Here is a 27,995-nt window from a genome sequence, read left to right as displayed (position 1 = left end):
CATAAATATCACATTTTCCATTCCCGTATAAATATGCATTAACAAACATACACACACTATTAATATATACATATGTATATACATAATGATTTTATAGTTTAGAGCTTGAAAAATTGAGTGGTGTTTTGGTGTATTTGAATGGTAAAAAAAAAAATAAATATATGTATTTTTCTTTATTTTTTTATTTAAATAAAAATTCGCTGTTATGGGTAAGTCTATAAATTCATAAACCTTGGCAATGAAATATCCAGTCGCATCTCGACTTTCCTTGTTGACTGTGAAAATTCAATTTTGTTTGCTCTTATATTTAAATTAAAAAAAATAAATAAAATTAATTAAATTAAAAAAAAAAAATATTAATTTTTTTAAATTTAAAAAATAAATTAGGAAAAAAAAATTATTTTTAAAAGTCAAAGGAAAGCAAAAAAAACAAACAATAATTTAAATTTTAAATACTATATTTTATTTTGTTGTGATCCCTGATCTTCAGTCATTCGGAAAATTGGAAAAGTATATATAAATATATATAAAAAAAATATTTCTATTTGAAAATTTAGAAAAAAATATTGAAAAAGAAAGGGACAAAATATAATTTAGAAAAGTTAAAATCGCATATAACACATAATATATATATATATAGAAAAACGGTATTATACAAAGTGTTTTGGTGTTTTTTTTATTTTTTGATTATTTTTATTTGTAAAATTAAAATTACATATGTACATATATAATTATGTGATAAACTCAATTTAAAAAAATTTCATTTTTCACACATTTGTTCTTTTGACAAATTTTTTAATTGTTCAATTATAGAGAGAAATCCGGAAAAATATCAAAAGAAAGAAAACTTCACTTTAATAAATTTAAACAATAAAAAATAAAAATAATAATAATAATAATATACCAAAAAAAAACAAATTAAAAAGAAGAAATTAAAAACACACATGCACATAAATAAATAAATGCATATGAACTGCATAATTTAATGTACTTTAGTAGTATAACACTCTTAATAAAACTCTTAAAAAACAAAAAAAAAAATAAAAATTAAATGAGGGTAGGTTAATTGAGCTATTAAAAAAAAATTTTATAATAATATGTAAACACAAATATACATACATATATTTACTATTATATGCGGAATATTAAATTAAAATTATTAAAAGTGAGAAAAAGAACAATAATAACCTTTTTGTATTTGACATTTTAGACGCCAAATTTTTCATTATTTTTTTTTTTTTTTTTGTTTTTTAATTCAACATAATTATTTTTTTTGTACAAAAGGTATATATTATAAAAATACCTACTTATAAATATACAAAAGTTCATATAAGATTTTAATAGAATATATACATATATAGTAAAAACAAAACAAGAAAAAGGCGAAAAAAAAAAAATAAAAAACAAAATAAAAAGTGGTGCATTTTCGTTATTACAATTATAATTTTTTTTTTTTTTTTGTATAGAATAAATAATTTTATAACGATTAATAAAAAGAACCGTTTTCAAGTAGATGCATTTTATGCAAACACACATATATACATATGTATAGATATACATACCATATACAGTCTGTAATGTTGTATAACATTGCTCTCTTTATAATATGTTGAAATTTCCGCTTGAGGTGGTTTATTAAAAATTATTAACGGATTTTTATACAAAAAAAAAACGAAAAGAAAAAATCTCGCTACCTTTTTTTTATAACCTACATTATTATTATGTATATGCATATAATACTTTTATATGACATACACACATTTACATATAAAAAAATGATTTTGTTATTCAAATTTTTATTTCAAATTTTTTTTTTTTTTGTCAAATTTCTTTAGTAAACCGACTTCTTGTTATATTTATTGAAATAAAGTGTAATAGGTACCTTTTATGTATGTTTTTTTTTATTTGGAAACAAGGAACAGTAATTAAAAATATATGTAATATAATTAAATTGTTAAAAAATAAGTAAAAAAGAAAAATGAAATAAGAAAAATATTATAGAAATTTTATGAATCGTGAAAATAAGAAATTTATTTTTATTTTTTGTATATTTTTTTGGTTATATCACAGTTATAGTACATTTGTATATATTTATATTTATTCTATATAATATACTTTATTGACCATAATACGTAAAAATGTATGTACATAAAATATGTCACAATTATTTGATATTCGACATTATATTCGATTAATTCAAGGAAAAATAAAAAAAAAAATTTATATCCGTCATTTAATTTATGAAACATACATTTGTAGCTATATAAATGGCCCTTGTCAAATCTTGTCAATCAAAATGAAGATCTATATAATGTCAAATTGATTGTATTCAATAATTTAATTTTAATTGCTATTATAATTCCTCAATTTTTACAAAACTCTTAATTTTTAATTGAAAAAAAAATAAAATTTTTTAAAAATTTTTTTTTTCGAACAAAATTGCTATATAACAGTTATACAATTAAAAATTTCTAAATATTTGAATTAAAATTTCGAATTTTTAATAGAAAATTACAAATTGCATTCTGAAGGGTATATACATATTACATATTTCTGAATATATGTGTGTGTGTATATTATCTTTATTATATAAAAATCCATAAATGACAAAGATTTTTTAATATTGTTATATGTAATTTACATAATAGCGTATGTTCTTATGACATATATGTCATATACATGTAAGTAAGTAATAGGTATATTGCAAGAATAATAGTACAGAACGTGACAATTTTCGAAATAGATTTAAAAAAAAGAGCAAAGAATCAATTTGTCTTTTTTGTTCTTTTTTTTTTCTTCACTAGGTATAATATTTTTTTAGTTCTTCTATTTCATTTTCATTAAAAGAAAATAAAAAAAAGCAAGGAAAACCCCAATATTTCTATGAATTTTATTTTGTTTTTTATTGTTTTTTTTTTTATATTTATAAAATAAATGTTTTGTTATTTTAATATATATAAAAAAAATCTTTTAATTTTTTTTTTCCTCATAAATATTTTTTGTATGTACAATATAAAAAAGTAATATATATGCGATCGTAATAATAAATTAAAAGTGCAATAACTCTTTACTGATTTTCTGCATCAATTATAAATATTGTTTTGTTATTTGATTTTCGAATATTTTTCTAAAGTATACAGAGTGAATTTAATATATATATATATTCCATAAATATATATATGAAATTGAATTTATATGTACAATATATAAATAAATAAATTTAACAATTTTATATATATACAAATATACAATATAATAAAAAATTTAAACAATTTTGTGATAAAATTTTTTGACAAAACAAGTCATTGATTTAATTTTGTTTTCTTCAAATTAGTTTTTGTTTTTTAATTAAATTATTAAATAAAACTATATAAAATTTATTCAATATGTGGAAGGAAATTGGTATTGCAATAATATTTTTAATCTGTGGAATATATTGTGAAGGTAATTAAAATTAATTATATTTATAAATTAATTATAATATTAGAGTATATATGTATTTATAATATTCTATATAAATTAATAATTATACAAATTTAATATTAAAAATTTGCCTATATAATCGTTTAAGCTTTTTTTTATAATATTGCTAATTGTTCTTGTCATATAAAAATTCATTCACAATGAAATCAAAACGAAAATTGAGAATTTAAAATATTTTGAGATATAGAAATGACAATAATAATGAACGTTTAAAGATTTGACATAATTAGTTAACGTAAATCTACCTATAATATAAAAAAAAATATTATTATGTATCACGTAAAAATTGATTCGCTACTTTTCAGCTACATAAAATCAACAATTTTATATAATACAATACAGCACTATTACAATAGTACTATAGTACTGTAAAAATAGTTATTAATCGATTTATATATACAATTGAGAATATAATCGATTCTTTATTCTTTGACAATTAATTTGTTGTTCAATGAAATATTCTAGCTATATACTAAAATTTTCAGCATTTTATATTTAAACACTAAAAGTTCATTTTATTTTTAAATTATTTGCTATTTTAAGATGCTCCAAAGAATTTCAAATAGTTTTATAATTGCTTTTAAGCTAATTTATATATTATATAAGCAATAAGTTGAAAATATTATTAATTATTTGGAATTAGCTTAATAAAAATAATCAAAATTCCAATTAAAAATTATTTTATATAATTTAGAATTAATCGCTACGATGCATAAAAAAAATTCTTATCATATTATATACATTTTAATGTTATATATTTATATATTCCTTGCAGAAATCATTATTACAGCAAAATTATAATTAGTATATAAAATTCTAATTTCGTTTTATTTTTTATAAAAAATGTTTGAATTTCTCGAACCATATAAGTAATAATTAATAAATGAAATTGCACAATATTGTTATAAAATAATTTATTTTAAAAAGAGTAAATTTTAAAAAGGAATTTCGAATTTCAAATTGATAGAATTATAATTTACAGTTTTAATATAAATTATTAATTAATCACAAAATAATATATGAACACGCTAGATAATATTTTTAAACGAAATAGAAATAAACCAATTTTCTGGTGTTTGAACCATAAAAATATTCTTATAGTTTTTAGCAGAAAAATTATTTTATTGCTTTAATAAAATAATTAACATATATGTATATAGCCATTACAATAACCATTAGTTTAGAATTTTCAAGTTTTCTTATTTTTGATAATATGTATATGATTTCTAATCGGTGAACAATTTACAAAAAATTATTCCTATTAAAATTGGCCTACAGGGTAAACATAAAATTTCTGACTATAATAAAAATTATTTTATTAAATTATTATTAAGATTGAGATCACTTCAAAATGAATCCTATGCGTTAAAATCCTTCAAGTATAAGAAGTATCATTAAAAAATTTCATAATTAGAAAACTATAAAAAAAAAATGATTTCCTCACTGTTTTACACCCCAAATAAAAAAAAAACTGAGATGCTACGGAAGGGGTTTTATGACCCTGATAGAAGCCTAACGGTTTGAGGTGGCTGCCATGCTGCAATTTTTGAGAGTACTTGATATAATGCTAATGTAGGTGAGAATGGAATCACAAAAGAATTTATGGGTCGAAGTGGGAATGTCCTAAGGGTTTCGGTTCCTTTCAGAGGAACAAATTCATCGCCTTTTTGAAACACATTAGATATGGATGTACAAATTTAATATATTCGTGATTTTTAAATTCAAATACTTTAATAAGATTTAGTTTACTGACTAAGTCCAGTACAAACTTGAAAGAGATCAATATTAAATATGATTGAAAATTCATTTTCTATAATATTTATTAAAAAAATTAATTAAATATTAATTAATAAATTTTTTAATAAACATTAGATTAATTTTTTTCCATGTTCAATTTATTTTTTTTTTCTTTTAATTTTATTATTCATTTTATTAATTATGTACGATTTTTAAATCTGTTTAATTCAATTTAAATTAATCAAACATAATTTTTGCATTTTGTATAAATTTAATATTCAATAATAATCATATTAATTTAATTACTATAAAATAATTATTTATTCAAGTTGATTTTTACAATCCGATTAACACCATACTACTATAATATAAAATCAATTAAACTATCAAATATCAATAAATTAAAATTAATTAGATTTTTTTTATAATATAATTAATTTTATATTCAATCTGAATAATTTAATTTTTTATTATAATTCTTAAATCGCAACTTTTGATTTTTATTATTTGATTAGAGGCATTATAAAATTTAATCTTAATACCGAACGCATTGCTTGCGTACAATAAGGCATATCGAATTTTCGATAGAAACAGATTTTTTTCATGGTAGGAAAACGTAAATAAGATATTTTTAGCAAGATGTCAGTCCGTCGGTCTATTGACCTATGTATATCCAAGCGTATATCTCAAATTCGACTAAACCGATTTTTAAATGAAAAATTCCATATGATTTTATTTCGGCTATCACATATTGATCAAATTTTATAATATGTTAGGCCTCGGATTTTCACCGATTATACATATCCGATTCTCACCATATCTTATGAAAACTAATTGACGAAATTTTTTGAAATTTAATAATTAAATTTTGTGTACTACAAAAACAAATTGACAAAATTTGCAAGGGATTCGGATGGCACAAAGCGAAATTCTAACTAATAGTCTAAATTTAATTTTTCGAGTTGTCTTAACTAAAAGCTTACTAACGCCTAATACTAAAAATTGGAAAGAAGTGTTTAAAAGCCATTTTTATAATAATTTTGTGCAAAATTTTCGCTAAACCAGACAAATACACTTTGCGCTTGGTCATGTGCTGGCCACATCAGATTTTTTCTTTGCAATTTTTTAATTTTTTTTTTTTGTCTATTAAATTGTTAATTTATTCAAATCGTTAACTTTATAAATTGTATCTACATATGTTTTAGTTTTAGTATGTAATTACAATGGAATTAATTTTCTAAATTAGGTATGAATAAATTTTTTTTATAGCCTGTTAAGCGAATATATGGAGGAATAACATAATCATGTGTTTTTGAAAGTTTTATCAATAATAGCGATTAATATTTGGAACTTCTCAACACAGATTTTGCCATATACCAAAATAACAAAGTGATAAAGTCTTTCTAAATATGCAAAATTTGATTGAGAGTTTTGTTTTTTTTTTGCTTTGACTTTAAAATACTTTCGCTTCCATTTTTTTTTTTTTTGTAATAAATTTATGAAATTTAATATAAATGAATTTCGGTGAAGTTCTATCAGAAATTTTTTATAGGACAACAATAGATGTGAATCAGACATCATTTTTAATAAATACTTAACAGGTCAGCTTTTTTTTTCAGATTTTTATATTCTTGCCTTTCTTTTTTTTTTATTCTCTCGTGTATAGCAGTAAAATTGTATTCATAAATTTTTCAGGTAATTTTTTTTTTCTCACTTTATTTCGTGGTATAGCAATAAAAAAAAAAATATATAAAAATGGTCAAAAATTTCTCAATGAACCACTTAAATAAAAAAATATAAAAAAAATGCTTAATAAATATAATTGTGTATATATATAGAAGAAGTTTATATGGAAAATAATTTTATTCATTACAAAAGTGGCATGTTTACAGTTATACTCTTGTATATACTTGCTATATAAATGTATAAAAGAGTGAAATGAAAAATATTTTATAAAAGATTATTTTATTCTTAGAAAACTCTTAAACGTTTGAGGCAATTGTATATAAGAATATTTTCTAAAGATGATAAAATCTATACCTTAATTAAGTTTTTCAAAAAATCATGAAATCAAAAATCATGAAATTCTTATTAAATCGTGTTATGTCTAATAATTTTATAAGTACATGAGATAAAAATACAAATAAAAGAAAAATAAAAATTTGGAAAAGTTAAAATTTCTAACTATATCGAATAATTTTAAATTACAATAAACATTCTTATGCAGAGATTATATATGTAGCTCCCGAGAATTATCATTTCATTTAACAAAATAAAAAATTCACATAATTATTGTGCGTCTACGTTTCTTCGCTTAATTAATAATTTTTTTTAATATGTGCTCTATAAATTATAATACTATGAATGGGAGCGCATGTATCATATATATTAAAGTCTTGGTCACCTTTATAATAACTATACATTCGAATAAGTTATAATAAACAATACACTACATTCGTACATAAGAAAATTGCTATTATATTAGTAGTTTTACGATATTTCTACTTAATCAACTATTACTTTATTTGTAAAAGTGACTTTCATTAACATTTAAAAAAAAAAAATATCATTTTCTATTGCAGTTAATTACTATAGTTACAATAGTTGAAATTTACAAAAATTTACGTGTCGGGAAATTACCCTCGATTGAGGATGGTAATAACTCTTCCAAAAAAAAAAAATGGAAAAGCAGTGATTAGAAGCATTTTATGTATATGTTGTGTCTGTTTACAAAACCTCTATAAACGCACTAAAGTATAGAAAGCTGAAATTTTAAATAGATTTTAAGTAAGGAAGTAATCCCTAAGAGAAAATTTTTGAAAATATCTCCCCCTTTTTAAAACGGAGGAAATGACTTCTTCTACAGCATAGTCAAATGTCGGTTAAAATTTAATTGTCGATTATCTGAAACCAGTTATTTCCAAATTTTTAATATAATCCTCCTTCTAGAAAGAAAGTTGTAGCTGTGTGAAACTTTAGTAGCTTTTCAACACTAATAGCTTATTTCCTAAAAATTCTTTTCCAACTCCATCTCGTGGGAATTTTTGCGTACAATCAAATTCAAAATGAAAAATGAAATTCAAAACGAAAAATTATTACTTCTATTACATTATATTTAATATTATACAACGATCCTTGTAAGATAAACTTATATATGAATTAGAAATAGCTCTTTACATGTATATCAACTATAATATTTCATTTCGTTTTGAATAATAAAAAAAAAATAAAAAAAAAAAGATTTATAAATTTTTTCATATAAATAGAATTGACTGTTTGTCAAAACATTCAAAAACTGTTAGAATTAAGAAAAAAAAACAAAAAAACGAATTTACATTAGCAGAAAAAAAAAATTAAATCTGCACACCATTTGTTATATTAGGTCAAGAAAGCAGGAAAAAACAAAGACTCTATTTTTTTTCATTCTTGTTTCTTTTCATTTTTTTCTTCTAACTCTTCTCTTATCTTTTCTATTTAATGGTTAATACCTATGCTATTATTAAAGATATAAACGTGCAACAAATACATATACACATACAAATGAAATTTTTTTTTTTTCAATTTTTCGTGCTTGAACATTCAAATAATGGTGGTGAATAATGAATTTAATTTTTTTTTATTTGTTTTTGTTATTTATTTCAAGTAGTAGAATTAACACATAATTTCATTTCGTTTTAAATATGTATGTATGTATATATAAGAACACTTATTTATCTTTTATAATTATAACTATTTGTTTATTTATTTAGAAATTAAAATGGAATACTATGGGGTATAAGCAGATTTCATTTTCAGAATCTTTACAAGTAAAGTCTAAAATTGTATTACAAATTCTATAATCGATATAAATTCGATAATCGATTTCAATGTTTTGTTTGTAATTTCAGTATAAATATGTAAGTGAATGACAAGTGTACAGCAATGTTGTGTTTATTCATATTGCTCTGAATTTCTCTCAAATACTCTCAATTCTCAGATTTTCCTACAAAGAATTTAAAAATTGCTCAATTCCTTCCCACTTTTAACAATCATTAAAAATGCATTACAAAATTATAGGGAAGTTCAATAGAATGATATGTAACAAATCGGCATATAAGGCATTTATTATATACATAAATGTAAATGAACTAATAAATTTGACAATATGAAAATAATTTTAATGCAAAATGTTAATTCACAGTATAAAAATCAATAAAAATCTATAATCATTCATCAAATAAGAATTGATCATGTCAAATCCTCATATATTCTGCTTTATTTTTTGAAAAATGTTTGGCAACAATGGAGTGGTATGAACGGTAAACGTACAATTATCTTAATTTGCAATAAATTGTAAAATTTAATTTTTTTTTCCATTTCAAAATCCCATTATATAGGGGAAAAATCATAGTCAATATCGAATTGTAGGGACACACATGCAATATGTATAATAATTGTCAAATTATTTAACTGTCATTTAAATAATCAGTAATAATATTTGTGAATATTTTAAAATTATAATATTGCACATAATAATAAAATAAATTAATTTATACAAAATATGTATATGGGAAATCTTTTAATGTTCTTATATAATATTATTATTATTATTGTTATACTAAATTTTAATTCTTATATATATGTTTATAATATTTTATATTCTTTATATGCACAATTTGTTCCGGTTCAGATCTTGAGTATATTATAAAAAAAATATTCTTATACAAATATGCGCATCGTAAAATAAAATCATCATCGCCTTCAAACAACAAAATAATATAAAAAATAATTATATACATATGTATGCAATAAATACGTACATATGTACATAAGCACATTATGTTACATATATATTTGTTCCTGTACAATATTCATATAGATCCGTTATAGTTGTCAAGGATAACTGCAATGAAAATTATTGCAATATATTCTTTAAATTCAGAGTCATTCAACACTTATGTACGTGTTGTTTGTTTTCCGGCAAGTCGATTTTTATTTTTTGTTCAGTTCTTTGCAAAAGAAAAAGAGTTCAACTTTTTCTTGATTTTTTTTTTCTTTTTAATTTTTTTCTTTTTTTTATTTAATTTCGCTTTTTTGAAGTTAAAAAATAGCAAAAACAAATTCCTAAAAACTATATATGAGGGCGGAACTATTAAAGAAGAAAATAAACTAAGAAAATAATAAAAAAAAAATACTTGAATGTTGCCTACATACATGCATACATATGTATAATATGATATTAAAAATCCGTTATTTCTTGATGGTGCAATAAATATACAAATTTTATATTCTCCCGCTGTTGATCATTTCATATTATAGACGACTTATTATTATTGTAGACCAATATAGAGAATTAAAAAATTTTATATATTTTTTGCATTATTGCAAAAAGATTTTAAAACTACTAGTACATACATATATAATCTTGAATGTGACAACTTATATACACTGCCGTACTATTGTATATATGACATATATATGATAACATACATGAAATATAAATTCATTCGCCTTTCCTATATTTAAAAAGTAAAAAAAAATGAAATAAATATTTTAAAAATTGTGTATGAAAAATGCGCATTGCAAGATGCAATTTGATGAATCAACAGGAATCAAACTCTTAATATAGCATAATAGTGCATACTATTCCATAGACATTGTCATATAGATCTATATATTTTTATAATACCAGCTGTACCAGCATAAATACTAATGTATAAACTTATTAATCGATTATTATGCTTGCAGTCGCTCTATATACTTGTTTTTTTTTTTTAATTTTTTCTTCAGCTTCATAACCCTATTCAACGTAATAGATTTTGCCAAAAGATATAGTATGTGTGTAGATATTATACTTGCATTATTAATTACAAGCATTCTAACACCCACTTAAAAAAACTTTTAAATATTTTTTTATAGAAAAATGAATTATGGTCTATATTTGCTTTCATGTACTTATTGTAATGCCAATGTTTGTAACAAAAGTTACAATATTACAGTTAAAAATTAATTTGCTTATAAAATAAATTAATTATTATTGTATATATATATATATTAAGTATGTACGTAATTATAAATGTTATTTACTACAAATAATATTAAGGGGGTAACAGCAGGGTATACCATAAACTGGAGATAATTTAAGCAATAACAGTGCAACTTATTTAATTTAGAATAAGTAATAGCTGTAATGTAGAAAATATTGTACATTCATGCATAATTAATTTGTTCGAAATGTAGTACATATTCACAACGCCTAAAAGTATACTTAATTTTCTTAATTAAAACCAATGTAAAACTGTAAAAACCTTTGTTATTAATATGAAAATTTCAAAATATAACCTTAAATTTTTTAAAAATTTGGAACTGCAATTCAATTGCTGATAACATTCTTTGTATTTCTTGAAGTTTGATTTCTTCGAAATTTTCATTATTTAAATTGTCTATATGCAATCATTTTCTTGACTTAAATTCATAGCGTGTAATTTACACAATACTCCTATCTAATATTCCAATCCCTAATATAATACTATAATTTTAATGTGATGAAAATATGAGCCCTAAATATATGACACATTTTTTTCAATAATTAACTACAAATATTTTAATTAAGAATAAAATTGAATCTACATTTATGTAGTTTCCCATCTATACTAATATCAAGTTTGAATAATAAAAATTTTTATATTTAAAATGCATATTCATGTAAAGCTTACCATCATACTTCCATAACTTATTAACGATGATATGAAATGACATTTCAAATCAGATAAATTAAATGATGATTATACTTACAAGATTTCAATGAAAATTGATATTGGGAGAAAGGGAATTTAAGCAATAATAATTTAAAATAAATTCAAATTGGTCACTTAATTGTTAATTTATTTTTGATATTGTATTTAATTAAATTTCAAAAATTTCAATTTACATCCAATTTGTTTTAGTTTAGACTATAACATTCAAGATTAACAAACTTCAAAAGCAAGTGGAATTTTCGATAACAATTGAAAAATTTAAGTAATATTTTATATTGATAAATTTATTAGCAGAGATTCGTATTATGAATGATCATCATTTAAGGTTAGGTCGCAATCAATTGTCGCTGTCTGCTATACAAAAGAGTGATTATAAATAAAAATTTAATATTATTTTATTGTATATTGTTTCAATTTAATGTACAATTGTCAGTTTCCATTAAGATATGATATGTGATCATATTCATTTTTATGTAAGTGCATATTATAATCATTCATTTGTATTTTGTAATTGTAGATGACGTGATCATATCATATAATATGTCATTATTATTTAATTCAATGTGTCATTTATGATAATGGTCTTATTTTTAATTATTAAGATGTTCGCATATTGTTCTTCATTACAATCATTTGAGTAGCAAAATGTGGTTTTGGTTTTTGATTTTCTTTCTTTTTTTTTCTCTACTTCCTTATGATTTCTTAATTGCAGTATATTTTTTTCTTTAATTGCACTAATTAAGTCGTAGGTGCACAATATATTCGTATTAATATTATTATGACATACATATATGGTTTTGATTTAATTTCTGTGCAGGATGGTAAATATAAATTATGTATAATTTACAAAAGGAATTACAAAAAATATTTTAATTATAAAATTATTCTTAAGTTTTTCAAAAATTCGCAACATTGGATTGAGAAAATTTTGCAAAAATTTCTGTTTTATAAATTATTGTCACTCATATTATTTATTTGTGTCAAATATACGTCAAACATTTAATTTTTCGATTTATAGTATGAATAACATTAAAATTTTTCAATTATATAGTGTTACGATTATGTATTTTGGTTATAGAAGAACAAAAATTTAATTAAGCAACAATTTCCAATTCTAAATCTAATTTTCAATTGAGTCTCACATTTTGTGAAATTATTTATGAAAAATTGCATACAATGAGACGTATGAGATAATTGCATAAGATCTCATTTATTTTAATTGCGCACCAACACTCTTCTATTTTAGGTTTTTGTTACAGCTTTTGTTGCAGTTGAGCAGGCAGGCACTTGTTTCCGAATTTTGGGTCTATTATAATACATTTACTGTAAATACATAATATGAATCAAAAATGAAAAAAGAATTTTTTTTTAAATTGAAACTCAATTTATTTATATAGCTATCTATAAATTCAAATTTTTTGTATATATATACAATATATATATATTTAAAAATAAGGAATGTGATGTTCATTTAATATGTATATATACATATGGTTGTCATTTTCTTTATCGTATGCAATAATTTACAAAATTGCTACAATAATTCTTATTTAAAATTATATAGCGCATATACACAATTATAATATAGTAATATTGAATAATATGGAACTATACCCTATAGTATGTATATATATATACATATATATTCTACAATTTCATATAGACTATAAAGTCAGAGTTCATTTTCATTTTTAACTCCGAGAATTGTCTTATTTTATACTACATAATATAGAAATGAATTGATATGATTTAATTAAAACAGTGACAAATATTCATAAATAAATAAGACTTCTATGTTAATTGATATAATTCAATTTGTGCATATACATGATTACATATACATACATATAAATGTCACATGAAAATTGAAAATGAGAGAGGTTATTAAACTTAATACTTAATTTGCATATTATGGAACTTATTTTGCATTCATGTTTTTGTATATTAATAGTAAAATCTATGTAAAGTAATTTCTGTAATATATTCAGTGAAATGAAATTAAATTTAAAAGTGCATGACTTATAAATGATTATAATTGAATATTTTATTATGCAATTAAATACAATCCTATATTTTATACAAAGCATATTTATTTGTGTATATTCATTATATAGTTTAAGTGGTATACAAATGATTTTCTTAATAATTTCTTTGAGTATAATATGTATGTAAATTTTTTTTAAAATTACTTCCCGATATTTTTGAATTTTAATAAAATTCTATATATTTATGTATATGAATTGAAATAGAATTAAAAAACACTTTGATTTATTTTTTTTTTTTTGAATACATATGTAAATAACATTTGAAAGAAAATATAACAGTTTAATTAACGATGTCATTTTTATATTTTTATCAAAAATAATTATTGATTCTAGAGTAACATATTTTTTTAAGTTCTCTATGCATAGTTACGAACAATAATCAAATAATGTCGATTCTTATAGAACCGATATATTTGAATCGATTCTTGTAGCTCTCAATTTTAAATTTTACTTAAATATTTTAATTACATTATGTTTCCATTGCAGCTTATAATTGTTGTATATACATATAATCAAATTTTAGAGCTTTAACATGATTTTTGGAATTAAGGAACTCAAATTATTAAAATATTGATAATGTATCGTATATTATATGTACGAGCACAGAAGCTCAATGAGATAACAAAAATAAAATAAATAAATAACAAATTCTGCATAACTTGTTCTAATACTTTTGCTTCCACTACAGAAATATCAAAAATTTTTGTATCTAAACCAGTGTTTACACGATAACTTTTGCATCGCAATGTGTAGTATAAGTTTCATTTCCATTTGTAAAAAGCGATGCAACATTGTCGACCAGAGGAATGAAAAATATGTCAAAAAAGCCTTAATTGTTAAATAGTGGTAAATAAAATTAAATCAGAGTATATACGTATAAAATTCATTAGAATTTAAATAAATTACGGGTTTATGTCACTGCTATTTTAAAGGGTTTGTCATTCGTTCATTTGTTAAAAAACCTCTTTATTTGAATATGGATTTTGAAAAAGAATATTATGTGATGTTAAGTAATAATTAATGTATTTAAGTTATTAATCATTTTTTGTACTATTCTCTTAAAATATTTTTTTAAAAATTATCCTTTCTACTCTCTCAAATATTATTTATTAATGACATTATACTTCAATTCAAATAAACAATTCGTTCATCCAAATAATAATTACTACAAAAGATTAATTCATTTTTATAATCAATTTTTAATTGATTTAGGATCTTATTATGTAGTATATACGTATTGATATTAATTGTGTGTATTAAAACTACTTACTTTCTCTCTTATTGCTCTCTTATTTTTTTTTTAAAAAAGTAAAATTTATAACTTTCAAAATCAATATACTTAATTAATATAGAATAAGTTTTCATAATGAACACTCCAACTTCAAGAACATCAAAGCAAAATAAACAAATATAAAAAAAAAATTAATAGAATTTTAAACAAAAAAGAAAATGAACCTTTAAGCATTTTAATTATGAGGTTTTTATTTACTAATATTTGTACACCTTTATAAATATAAAAAATATCGCATAATTAATTCACTCAATTCACTCAAGTACCTTGATGTACACATATATATATATATGTGTACCTAAGTAATATAATTGAAAATTAAAAAGTCAAAACCTAAAATGAAAACATAATAAAAAAGCAAACCAAAACATTATGGTGAAAGCTTTTCTCCGTACATAAAAAGTCTACACTAATTTTAAATCATTGTGATTTTTTTGCTAATTTTATTAAACAAAAAAAAAAAGAAATATTTTCTCAACAATCTTATAAAACAGAAATTAAACAAAGAAACTACAAAATTGCAAATATAATAAAAAAAAAAAAAAAACAAAAAATAAATTGTAAAATTTCTTTTTTTTTTTTTACTTTTTTTTCACTTTTTTGCTGTTTTAATTAAGTATTTTCTGACTGATTAGTTTACTTACTTTCCAAAAAACAAAATAATGAAAACAACAATAAATAAAGGCAAAAAATGAAACAGCGAACTAAATAAAATGGAAAAATCTCTCCTCAAAATCAAAGTATACATACACACAGTGCTATAATTGACGCTATAACCCTATTCATTACATTTTTATTTGCATTGCAATTGTCCAATTTCTAATTGTTTTATACACAATTTTTCAATTTTTTTTTCTTTTTTTCATCAGTCATACCAACACCACACCACACTTGTGTCTCTCTTTCTCTTCATTCTTGTCCTAACATCTTATCTTTTCTTACATTTTGTTTTTGTTTTGTTTTTGTTATTTTGCATTTTTCGACTCATTAATGCGCGGCATTAAAGTCAATAAAATGCAAAGTTGAAATTGTTAAATCAATGCCTCTTTATTACATTATAATTATAAGAGTATACTTATTATGTATGTATATAAAAGTATACATGTATAAGAGAAAAAAAACCAGTGTAGCATTAAGAAGCAAATATAAAAATATTTACCTATATATTTTGTATAACAGTATAATATGCAAAATACTTGTGTACTTACCTATATATAAATATTGTGTGTAAATATAACTGAAATTATCGTACACACTTTTATTCTTATTATTATGCTTGTAGCTATTTTATCTTTCTCTGAAATATATGATTTTAGAGTATATAATGTAATGTATATGGTGTTAATTAAATCATTATTATACACCCAATATAGTTAATTCATTATATCGTATAATTATATGTTGTACGTTGGCTTTTATCACTATATATACTACCAAAATTTTATATACTCGTGATCAATATGCTGTCAATAGTAATTAAGAAATTATATTAATTATATATATATTGAGTCAATTGAGTGAAAATATTATGATATATATGTGTATATGTGTGCATAATTTTAATTTTGAAAAATAATAAAATATTATATAGTAATAAAAAAAGATGAGAGAAAATTATTTGAAATTATTTGATTTTTTAAATGAAAAGCATATAGAAAAAGACACTTGAAAGAGGTGTTAACACACAAAAAAAAAGTGTGTAATAATTATTATAAAAGATTATTCAATTGAAAATATTTTAAGCTGTAATACTAATTAAAAATTAAAAAATTATGAAAAAAAGTTCATATTTTTTTAAATGCGAAATTTACATTGAACGTATATAAAAATATATTAATAATATAGGCATAAATAAGGTATACATTTCAGTTATGCGAGTAAAAAAGATGTATGACTTGTAACTATTTCATGCGTGAAAATCATGTTTTAATGATAGTTATACGCGAGGTCTATTTTACGATATACCATTTAGATAAATCAATAATCTTTATATATTATTGTGTTACTGAACTTTGTATATACATATATAATATTAATAATACTTAACACGAATAATCGGTTGTATACGAGTGTTGCCATACTTATTCATGTTATGTATAATTAATATTAATTATAATTTTCTTTATATTCATATTTTTATATACTTTTGAAGAAAACTAATAGCAATATTATTATTATTCAATGTTATATATACATTTATTTAATAATTTAAAGTTGTCTGAGTTCAAATGAGTTAAATAGGATGAGATAATATAGGATATAATGAAAAAATTTTACTTTCACAATGGAGTCAATGATATACGCATATTTTATTAAATAAAAATTTCAATAAATAATGTAAAATGTGTAGCAACAATGTTGAATTGATTTTTATAAATATGTAGTTACTAAAATTATCTCAATGTACAATATCGCCATCTGTATTTTTAATTTACACAAAATTTTAATTGTAAATTTTGAATAGTAATATTGTGAATTCATATGTATGTTACATATGTATACCTATTTTACATCATTCAAATACGTACTGTTCTTCATTGTCTTGCTAGACATATCTGTTTAATTATAAAATTTTAATAAAGATTTTAAAAGAGATGTCAATAGAGTGCGCTCAGATCGCAGACAGAAATTTTTTTAAATTTTTTATGATTATGTGAAAAATTTCAATTGAATTATTATCAAATGGAATAGTATAGAAATAAAACAATGTAAAAATTTGAATAAAAGAACAAAAGTAAAAAGGATGTTAAAAAATTGTATGTGCAATTAGAAAAAAATTATTCTATAATAAATATAATAATATGATATGATAAATGAGAGCTTCAATTTATGTAAACGCCTTTAATAAATACAGCAGATAAAATCAAATGGAAGAATTCTAACACTACAACGTATTCACTTTTTTTTTGACAAAGAGTGTTATAGGTAGACACATACATATGTATACATACATATACAACAAAATATCATGATTCATGAATTCGAAATTCTTTTGTTTATTCATATAGTAATTTACAGTAAGGTACTAATTAAGTGAAGACAAGAATAAATGAATTTTTTTCTTTTATATTTTTATTTTATATACAATGAAATGTATTAAATTTTATATTAGTATATACCATATTATTATAGTATATGCAAAGATTTTATTTTGAAATTTAGTTCAATGAAAATAATTTGAACTAGATCAAATTTTTCTGCATTTTAAAAATCTTGGCACGTAAAATTTCTCAAAGCATTTTTGTTATATTATAAAGTAAAAATTGTTAGACAGAGTTTGTTTGTACTTATATTATGATTATTACTGAAAATTGCAAAAATTGAACAATATATTTCACTGTATGAGAACTATTAAGTTTAATTACAATGACATCATTTATTTAAAGAATTAAAATTGCATTCTATATACGTATATAATTTTCCTTTCGTCTATGATCAAACGTCAATTTGTACGCTTATAAAAATGTTCTAAACTTCAAATGTTTCGTTATAATGCTGTAAAATACTTATTTACATTTATATGATTGCAATTATTATACAGTTTAGTTGTAATAAAATTAATTTAAATTTTATTTCTGACTAATTAGTAATTATATACAGTTAAATTGAAATATAGAAAAACCTTTAAATAATATGAAATAATGAAAAACCTTATAAAACCATATGAAATAATTTGCGCCTTAATATATGCAAAATCAATAGAAAAAATATTAATATAGAAATTAGTTTATGTAATTAAAAACTGTGGAAAATTTTAAGAGGATATCACTACCATTTTGTATAATATAGTTTATGGTGATATACAGCAGATAATTTTTGTAACTACCCAACGAACTACATCTTTTGTGGGGCGCTAGTGTGTAATAAGGTTTTTTATTAAAAAAATTGCCTTCTGTATATCACTATAAACTATATATACACGATGATATTACCTACACGTATTTTCAATAAATAAAAAAGTTTTTTTTTTTAAATTAAAATTAATTGACAGTTTTTTTTTTAAATGCATTTTATTTCATATACCTATAAGTATTCTGGTATTCAACACGTCATCCATTATACATGAGAAATTCAAATCACTATATATATTTTGTCAAATTAAAGTACTTAAATTTACTTGCATATTTAACGTAAAAGTTGTCAATCTATTTAAACTTCACATTCATCTGACAACTGAATTTATTAGTTAAAATAGAGACATTTTATTGCATCCGTTTTTATAGCCATTGATTTCTATAAAATCATTAATATGTTGTTGTACAAATTTTACTTTCAAAATTTAATTATGTTTATATGTATGTATACAATTAAAGCGACAATTGAAGTAATCGAAAAAAAAAGAAAAATCTTATTCTGAATCAATTGATTAATTGAGAAAAAATTAAAAAAAATTAGCATTTCTCTTTCTCCCACACACTCATATGACACATAACCTCTCAAAACTGTATATGTGTGTACCACAATTTATAATTTGCATTCAGATCTTTACTAAATATTGAAAAACAAAAAGAATAAATTGTATTTTTTTTCAAATTTCTTAAACCTATTTCTTTTACTTTTTATTTAAAAAAAAAATGTAATAAAACCGCATCTCAAATAAATTTGCATATAGTATATTTGTGATAATATATGTGTACATATATATAAATAATATAATTAACTTAAACGACCAATATGTCAGAATAAATTTTGATACGTGATTTAAATGATATTAATTTATACGTTAAAAGAAATAATAGCTATACTTTTTGAACTTTAATAAAAAATTTAAAAATGAAAAATAAGAAGAAAAATAATATAAATTGCTTTTATTTTCAATTTCTTTATAAATTTTATACGCCCAATTTTAACATGTTTTGCATAAAAGATTTGTTTTATTTTTGCTTGCAATTAACTTATAGGATTTTCAATTTTGAAATTTATTTTCTAAAATTGATGAACTGTCATTGAGATGTCATTTATAAAAAAGAAACTTCTTATATTATAGTTTTCACCCATAAAATATACTTGAAAAAAATAAATTTTCCAATATCGTATACATGTACATATATTATGCATTATAACATTCATATATAAAGGTAGATATTTATATTTGCGTATCTATGCTGTCAAATAAGATTGATTTTAATAAATGGCTTAATGTATTGAAATTGATTTTTCTAACCGATCATTCATTGTTAATGCTCATATGCATATAATTATAATTTGTTTTTTTTTTCTTTATTTGTTATTTTAAAATGCATACGAAAAGAAAAATTGACAATTTGAATTTATTTTCTTTTTATTTTTATTTAAAAGAAAGCGTTATATACTTTAAGGTAAATAAAAGTGGAAATGTTTTAGAAAAAAGTTTGACAAATTAAAAACATTTTCATTATTATAATAATACCAATACTATAATTTCATATATGTATGTATGTCAAAAATTTTCAAAATTATTTTTCATTACTTTACTGTCAATTCATTTTTTAATATACCCGTGTTTACGTGACGACTTTCGCATCAATGTTTGACATAGATTTCAATCCTCTTGTCGGCAAACTTTGTTGACAAGGATAAATCGTACATATTTCAACCATTTATACAAAAATCGTCGTGTAAACGCAGCTATTGAAATGAATAACGAATGACATTTTAAAAATCTTGTTTATGTCGGAAATTTAAAGTATAAGAAATTTTGTAAATTATTTTAATCAGCTAAATATTTTCCATCTACGTTTAATCATTACAATTTATTACTAAATATTAGTAATAATATTTATTATAGCTAACAATAACTTAAAATATTCTCTTATCTTCTCTCATAAGTCTAATAATTTTTTGGAATGTTATGTTATTCATAATTGAAAACCTAATTATCATTCGATATTATAATTTATGAAATATCTAATTACCGTAAGGTGCATTCAAAAATTTTGTACACCTACATATAAACGCATAATTTCACATGTTCTTAGACAAAATACAAAAATGTAGCGACATCATAGCATATAATTAGTTCTTCTTTAGACTCAATTATTTGTTCACGAATTCTAAATAACAAAAATTGTATATTTACGATATACTTTCACATTTAAATTATTATATTTAAAATGGTGGACTCATATTTCATCTAATCACATTGTATTATAAAACCATATCAATTAAAGGAACACATATACAATTTTTAAGAATAAAAATTTTTTTTTTCGGAAAAACTATAAGCATAATAATTATTTTAAATGAACTATCAAATTTCACATGGGCATATCGTAAATTTTATGATAATTTAATTAAGTTGGTATATCTGCCGCCAATATCAAATAAAATTTTAATCTAATCAATTTTTTTCTTGTACTTGTTTCATTTTAATATTAATGTAAAATTATAAATCTCTAATCAAAATTTTAAACGGCTATTGAACTTTTAATATATATCTGTGTATATGTAATTATATGTATGTAAATATAAAAAAAAACACAAACTTGATTAAAAAACCACTTAAAGAATCCCAAAAACAAAAAAAAATGAAAATTTAGATAAACTTTTCTAATTAAATTGAATAGACATTAAAAAAAAAAAACAAAAAAGCAAAATTTTAACTTTCGTTTTCATAAAAAACGTGATTCTCCTATATATAGACAAATATCGTATACATATACTTACGGTACATAAAATTACCATGCATCAAATATTTTGAAATGAAAAACTTGCTTACAAGAAAAAAAAAACCTTACCTTGCTTGAACAAAAAAAAAAAAATTACTAATTTCAATTTTGAATAAATTTGAATTTTTTCCTTTCCTTTCATTTTGTTTATTGAAAAATGTAAGCGATCGATAGGCCTCAATTAAAACACCGGATAATCTGTAATTTAATTTTTTCTTTTACCATCTCATTCATATTCTCCTCTCTATTATGAATACCGTCAATAATATTATATGCTAATATATACTTACCATAATATTATATTCAACTCATTCAACCTATATGATATCCCCCTATCACATTCTCTCATTCATTTAAAATCGTTAATTATATTTGAATAAAAAGCGTGTAAAAGTTCAAATTCTTATACTTTTATTTTCTTTCTTTTAAATTTAATTCATTTGACATACACATCTTTATAAATATAATATATACACTTATATATACATCTCTATATATTTATATGTAATTTATAATGTTATATGTATGTACTTATCATATTTTTTCTTTCTCTTTTTTTTTTATTTTTCTTTCTATGCCGTTACCTATACCATCATTATCATCAACAATAATATTTATCATCAACAATCATTATCAATGAAAATCATCAATATCAACAATAAAATCATTACAACTATTACTCATCATTTGCTATTATACTACTATCATCATCATCATTATAATAACAATAATAATATAATATATAGATTCACCAATACGTGTTATAACAGTAAATTTTAATCGAAATTCACCACATTTTGATGAAATTGAAAATTCTCCTGATGATAATATACCTACTATTTTAGAAGATGATAGTAACGATTATAGTGATATAGTATCATCATCAGTATCATCATCAGTAATATTAGATGATACAACAATACAACCATTTTTTGTAACAACAATACAGTCGTCGAATAATAATAATAATAAAAATAAAAATGATACATTAATAATAACAAAATTACGGAGTAGAAATTCTAACAATAGTAATAATAATGGTATAATAGGTGTAAGACAAAATCGTGCATCAAATAGTAATTGTCCTAGATCATGTCCACCAGTAACAACACCACCAGAACCAGTATGTGGAAGTGATGGTATAATTTATGCAAATATATGTGAAATGAAAAAACGTACATGCTCAAGAATACCAGTTAATCAAGTCAAGGTGAGTTTTATTTTGTTTTATTTATATTTTGAAAAATATACAAATAGTTTGATATATATGTATATTATATTATTATATATGTTAAAGAGAAGAAAGGAGATTTAATAAAAATTACTGCTATGAGAATAATATAATTTAACACGTATACAGTAGTATATAATTTACTCCCATAGTAAGTAAAGTATAAGAAAATAATATAGTAAAAGTTATCAAATATGGGTATACTATTTGAGTACATTTATAACAGTAAGTCAGTAAGTTAATTATTAGTTTATTATAACACATACAAGTATATATTAAATTGTGATTATAATTGAGTAGATATAATAATAATAGTAATAATGATAATAAATCGAATTAAAAAATTTTGCGGATTGTTAATGTCATAAATTAGATTTTTGTTTTTTTTTTTTACAAAGATGGAAATATAGGTATATGGGTATGGCATAAGGTGCATGTAGACATAGTTAAAAAAGGAAAAATAGGAAGATTAAAGATAATAATATGGAAAATGTATAAAAGAAAGTAGAAGTAAATTATACAATAAAATAATAAGAAATTTTAATGTTTTCTTTTTTTTTCTTCTTTTTCTTATTAGATATACACGTTGTATATAGGGTGAGCAATATTTATGGATTTTTAAATAAGACGAATTTATACGGAATAAAAAATTTTCATAGAATATGTGAATTTGTTATTATGCTATTAATATATGAGATTTAGTGATACACTTACAGAGTTTTTCTTATTTAGGATTTTGTTTGAAATTGCTTGTAATGGGTGATCTTGTAATAGGTGTTCGGTGTTTACAAATTTTTATATAATAAACAAGTAAAAATATTTCAGTAGATTTTAGCTAAATGAATTATACCCCACTCCCCCGGATCTTGATAATCTGACTATAAAAATATGTTTTTGAAATATTTAAAATAACTAATCTACCTATAAGATTTGTCTAGCAATTTTACTATAAAGCTTTACGGATATTGACTTATATTAAGGCACATAATTGTCAAATTTTATTCAGCTTTAAGTTGAAAAAATAGAACAAGAGAAATTTTCAGTGGCAAAATGTCAGAATTTATATAGAACACATAGTATATTTAAATGGAACTGCCCGTAATCAAGAGAAATTACTGTTAATTGTTGCAATTTACTTTCAAAAAAATATATAATATTATCTTAATGTTACCTTTATTACTACGTTCCAATTAGGTGGTACATTCGAAGAGTCTATAATTTTTATAAAGTCTATATTTCTATAAGTCGAACTCGGAACCAACACAGCATATAAAGTCAAATTGTCAAGAAAACGACTTACCGTGTTTTGGAAATTTTTAATAGCAATATTATCTAAATTATTTTAATTTTTTTTTTTTGAGAATAGTATATTTTTTTTTGTAGTTTTTTATATTAGTGACAAAAAAATTTTAATTCACCCTGTAAATACCGTATAAGTTATTAGATGTATATATACCTTGTAAAAATGCAGGTTATTTTTAAGATTTTAATTTATTATTGTCTTATTTTTATATACATACATATATATGTATATATATATACGAAAATGGTAGTTCGTGGAATTTTACAAAACTTTTCCTTGCCTAATTTTTTTCCTCTTTCTTTCTTTCATGACTATGTAATAAAAGTATTAAAAAAAAACAAAAAAATGAAAGAAAATGAAAAATAAATAGAAAAATGAGGGAAATTTTATTACTAAGTAAAAGTTTTTGAAAATTTTTTAAAAAAAATTTTTGCTCTTTATTTTTCACTTCTATTATTTTCGCTATTTTATATTTTCTTAAGATTTTTGAAATAATTTCTTTTTTATGATAAATTTTCTTTTTCTTATTATTATTTTAATTTTACATGAACTTATTAATTTTATTATTTCATTTTTTCTCTGCTTTAAAATAATTTATGATACCGTAAAAAAAAAAAAAACTAATTTTAGCCTTCAATTTTAGTTAAGGAATAATAAATTGTATTCATGTAAGATCAATAAAAGAAAAAAAAAGAAACTAATGAAAAAAAAAACGAAATTAGAAAGACTAAAGAGAGAAACTTTTTTTACAAAAATCATTATTTTAAAAATTGGAATATTGATTACTTTAATTAGTCACTAATTTTAATCCTTTTTCCATATGAAAGTTGTAAATAATTTAATCCGGCAATTTAATATGTAAAAATCTGGCAATCAATAATAATTAAATTAAATTTGTAGTAAAAATTTTTATACTATAACTAAACATAGTTATTACTCGATAATTTCAATGATTTTCATTGAAATGAAAGAAAGTATTTATATTGGATTAAATTTTTTACGAAAAATTATAGTAATAAAGTAGATTTTCGTAAATATTTAAAATTTATCAATCGGTAACACTAATTTTCAAATTTACAAGCAACGGAATGCTATTATTGAGTTATTTGACGTTTTAGTAACATTTCGGTTATTGCAAATATGAACTTTTTTACCGCAATGTACACAAAGTTATTTAGACAATTATTTTATTCAAAATTGAAGGAGTAACGATTTATCAATTTATTTTATAGGAAAAATTTAGCATTTATATTTTAAAATTTAATAATAAACTGTACTTAAATATAATATGGAATTTAAAATTAATATGTAATCTGGTAAATTAAGGTATTATAATTTTGTAAACTTCAATAATCTCATTAAAAATTCAAATATAATAATTAATTGTTGAATCTTATATCAAAAAATTATTATAGAAAAATTTTAATAACATCTTTTGTATTATTTATAATAGGAAGATAAAGAGGGATGTGAAAGAGCTAAAGGATCTGATTGTAAACATCGTTGTCCAACTGAAAAAGATTTAGTTTGTGGTTCAGATGGCCGTACATATTTAAATAGGTATAACTTTTATAATATAAAGAAAAAATTACCTACATTATTCTAATATAAAATAATTATTATTGTAGATGTATGCTACGAGTACAATCGTGCCGTGTTGGAGCTTCTGCACTTACTTTATCACATGTTGGACCATGTACTAATACAAGTGCTATAAGAGAATCATGTCCAGTAAATTGTGATAGCGCACCAAGAGATGGACCAGTTTGTGCTTCTGATGGTATTAAAAATTTACTATATTTATTTCATAATTTAAATATTTTTAAATATTTTTTCAATTTATTATTTATAAGAATAATATTAATGTATTATTAAATGCGTAAAATATAGGCAACGTGTATAATTCAACATGTGAAATGAAACTTTTAACATGTGGTCAAGGTGTTGTTAAAACAAATCGTAAACATTGTCAAAGTACTAGAATGTGTCGTGAATCATGCTGGAGAGTAGCAAGACCAACATGCGGTTCTGATGGACGTTTATATGCTAGTCCATGTAAAATGAGATCATCAAATTGTGGTAAACATATATTTGAGGTACCATTATCATATTGTATGTCACAGGAGCAACGTACATCAAATGATGAAAAATTAGATTGTCCAACTGAATGTTCAAAAAATGATACACAATATGTATGTGGTAGCGATGGCAATGTATATACATCATTATGTGAATTAAAAATGTTAAATTGTGGATCATATCGTAAAGCGATACGTAAAGTTAGTATGGATAAATGTAAAAGTCGTTTAAATCGTTGTAAACAATTACCAACATGTAAAGAATTTAATAAATTATTTGGTGGTATATTTTCATCAAAACAAAATGATAAATTTTGTGGTACCGATGCAAAAGTATATAGTAGCGAATGTGAATTAGCACATGCAACTTGTTTACGTGGTGTTCAATTGGCACATGTTGGTGAATGTTCAAATATTAAAGGAAAAGAAAAAGATTGCGGTGATCGTTGTACAACATCAGAAGTTGAAAGTGGGCCAATATGTGGTTCTGATTTAAATACATATCCATCGATGTGTGAATTTAAGAGACGTACATGTGAATCACATGTTGTACCAATTAATTTAAAACATTGTTTATTAACACAATATTGTAATGCTGATTGTGATTCACAACCATCAAATTTCGTTTGCGGTTCTGATTTACAATTTTATAAAAATGAATGTCATATGAAACAGAAAAATTGTGGTCGTCATATTTATGTTGTACCAATTGATCGTTGTTTAGGTGCATTTTCATTTAAAGGTTGTGCTAGAATATGCCCAAAAGAATTTGAACCAGTTTGTGGTACAGATAATAAAACATATACAAATTTATGTTTCTTGAATTTAGAAAGTTGTCGAACAAGAAATTTAGTAAGATTACAATATTATGGATCATGTGGAAAACCAGAAGAACCAATGCAAAATTATTTATATTAAAAATATGAAATATTTTTATTTTATATATTAATTTTTTTTTTCTGAATAATAAAAATTAAATATATGTATTTTTAGATATTTGTAATAGATATAAAGATAATTTTATAAGATAATTTTTTTTTTAATTAAAATATTTATTTATTATTTCCTTTTCTGTATAGTTTTTGTGTTTATTTTATTTTATATAAATTATATAATTTTTTTTTTTTTTGGAAAGTAATCCGTAGTTTTACGTTATTATTATTATTATCGTATTTATTAGAAAGGCAAAACATGAAAAGAATTTTCATAGATTAAAAAATTTTTATAGACAGCTTATATTTATTTGTTTTATAAATAAAGACCTAATAAAACACAAAAATATCAGAATAAAAATAATAAATTTTCTTTCTTTTTGAATTCCCTTCACTTTTTAAAGCTCATTTAAAATCGTATTTATGAAAATTTATTTTAGCAAAACCAGAACGACCAGAACAAATGCTAGACCTTGTTCTTCGTTTTAATTTATCCATTAGCATGCTTTTT

The 27,995-nt window shown here is 21.5% G+C and overlaps 1 protein-coding gene across 7 annotated transcripts; it reads left to right on the top strand.

Annotated features, from left to right (window-relative positions):
• The first annotated feature begins 319 nt into the window (after positions 1–319).
• Positions 320–27,818, top strand: LOC129606767 (serine protease inhibitor dipetalogastin). 7 transcript variants are annotated; one of them, XM_055517297.1, is made up of 7 exons: positions 320–510; positions 814–1,057; positions 3,335–3,444; positions 22,687–23,150; positions 25,928–26,034; positions 26,103–26,254; positions 26,365–27,818. In XM_055517297.1, exons 3-7 carry the CDS (start codon positions 3,387–3,389, stop codon positions 27,468–27,470), a joined length of 1,887 nt encoding a protein of 628 aa, XP_055373272.1. In that variant the 5' UTR covers positions 320–510; positions 814–1,057; positions 3,335–3,386; the 3' UTR covers positions 27,471–27,818. The 7 variants fall into 7 exon arrangements, with proteins under 7 accessions (XP_055373272.1, XP_055373277.1, XP_055373276.1 ...); XM_055517302.1 differs by having other exon boundaries at positions 321–510; positions 22,990–23,150; XM_055517301.1 differs by having other exon boundaries at positions 321–510; positions 22,789–23,150.
• Positions 27,819–27,995: the final 177 nt, after the last annotated feature.

This window comes from Condylostylus longicornis, unplaced genomic scaffold (assembly GCF_029603195.1).
Source record: "Condylostylus longicornis isolate FDR11 unplaced genomic scaffold, ASM2960319v2 ptg000022l, whole genome shotgun sequence".
Taxonomy (NCBI): domain Eukaryota; kingdom Metazoa; phylum Arthropoda; class Insecta; order Diptera; family Dolichopodidae; genus Condylostylus; species Condylostylus longicornis.
This window is presented reverse-complemented; position numbering and strand designations above follow the sequence as displayed.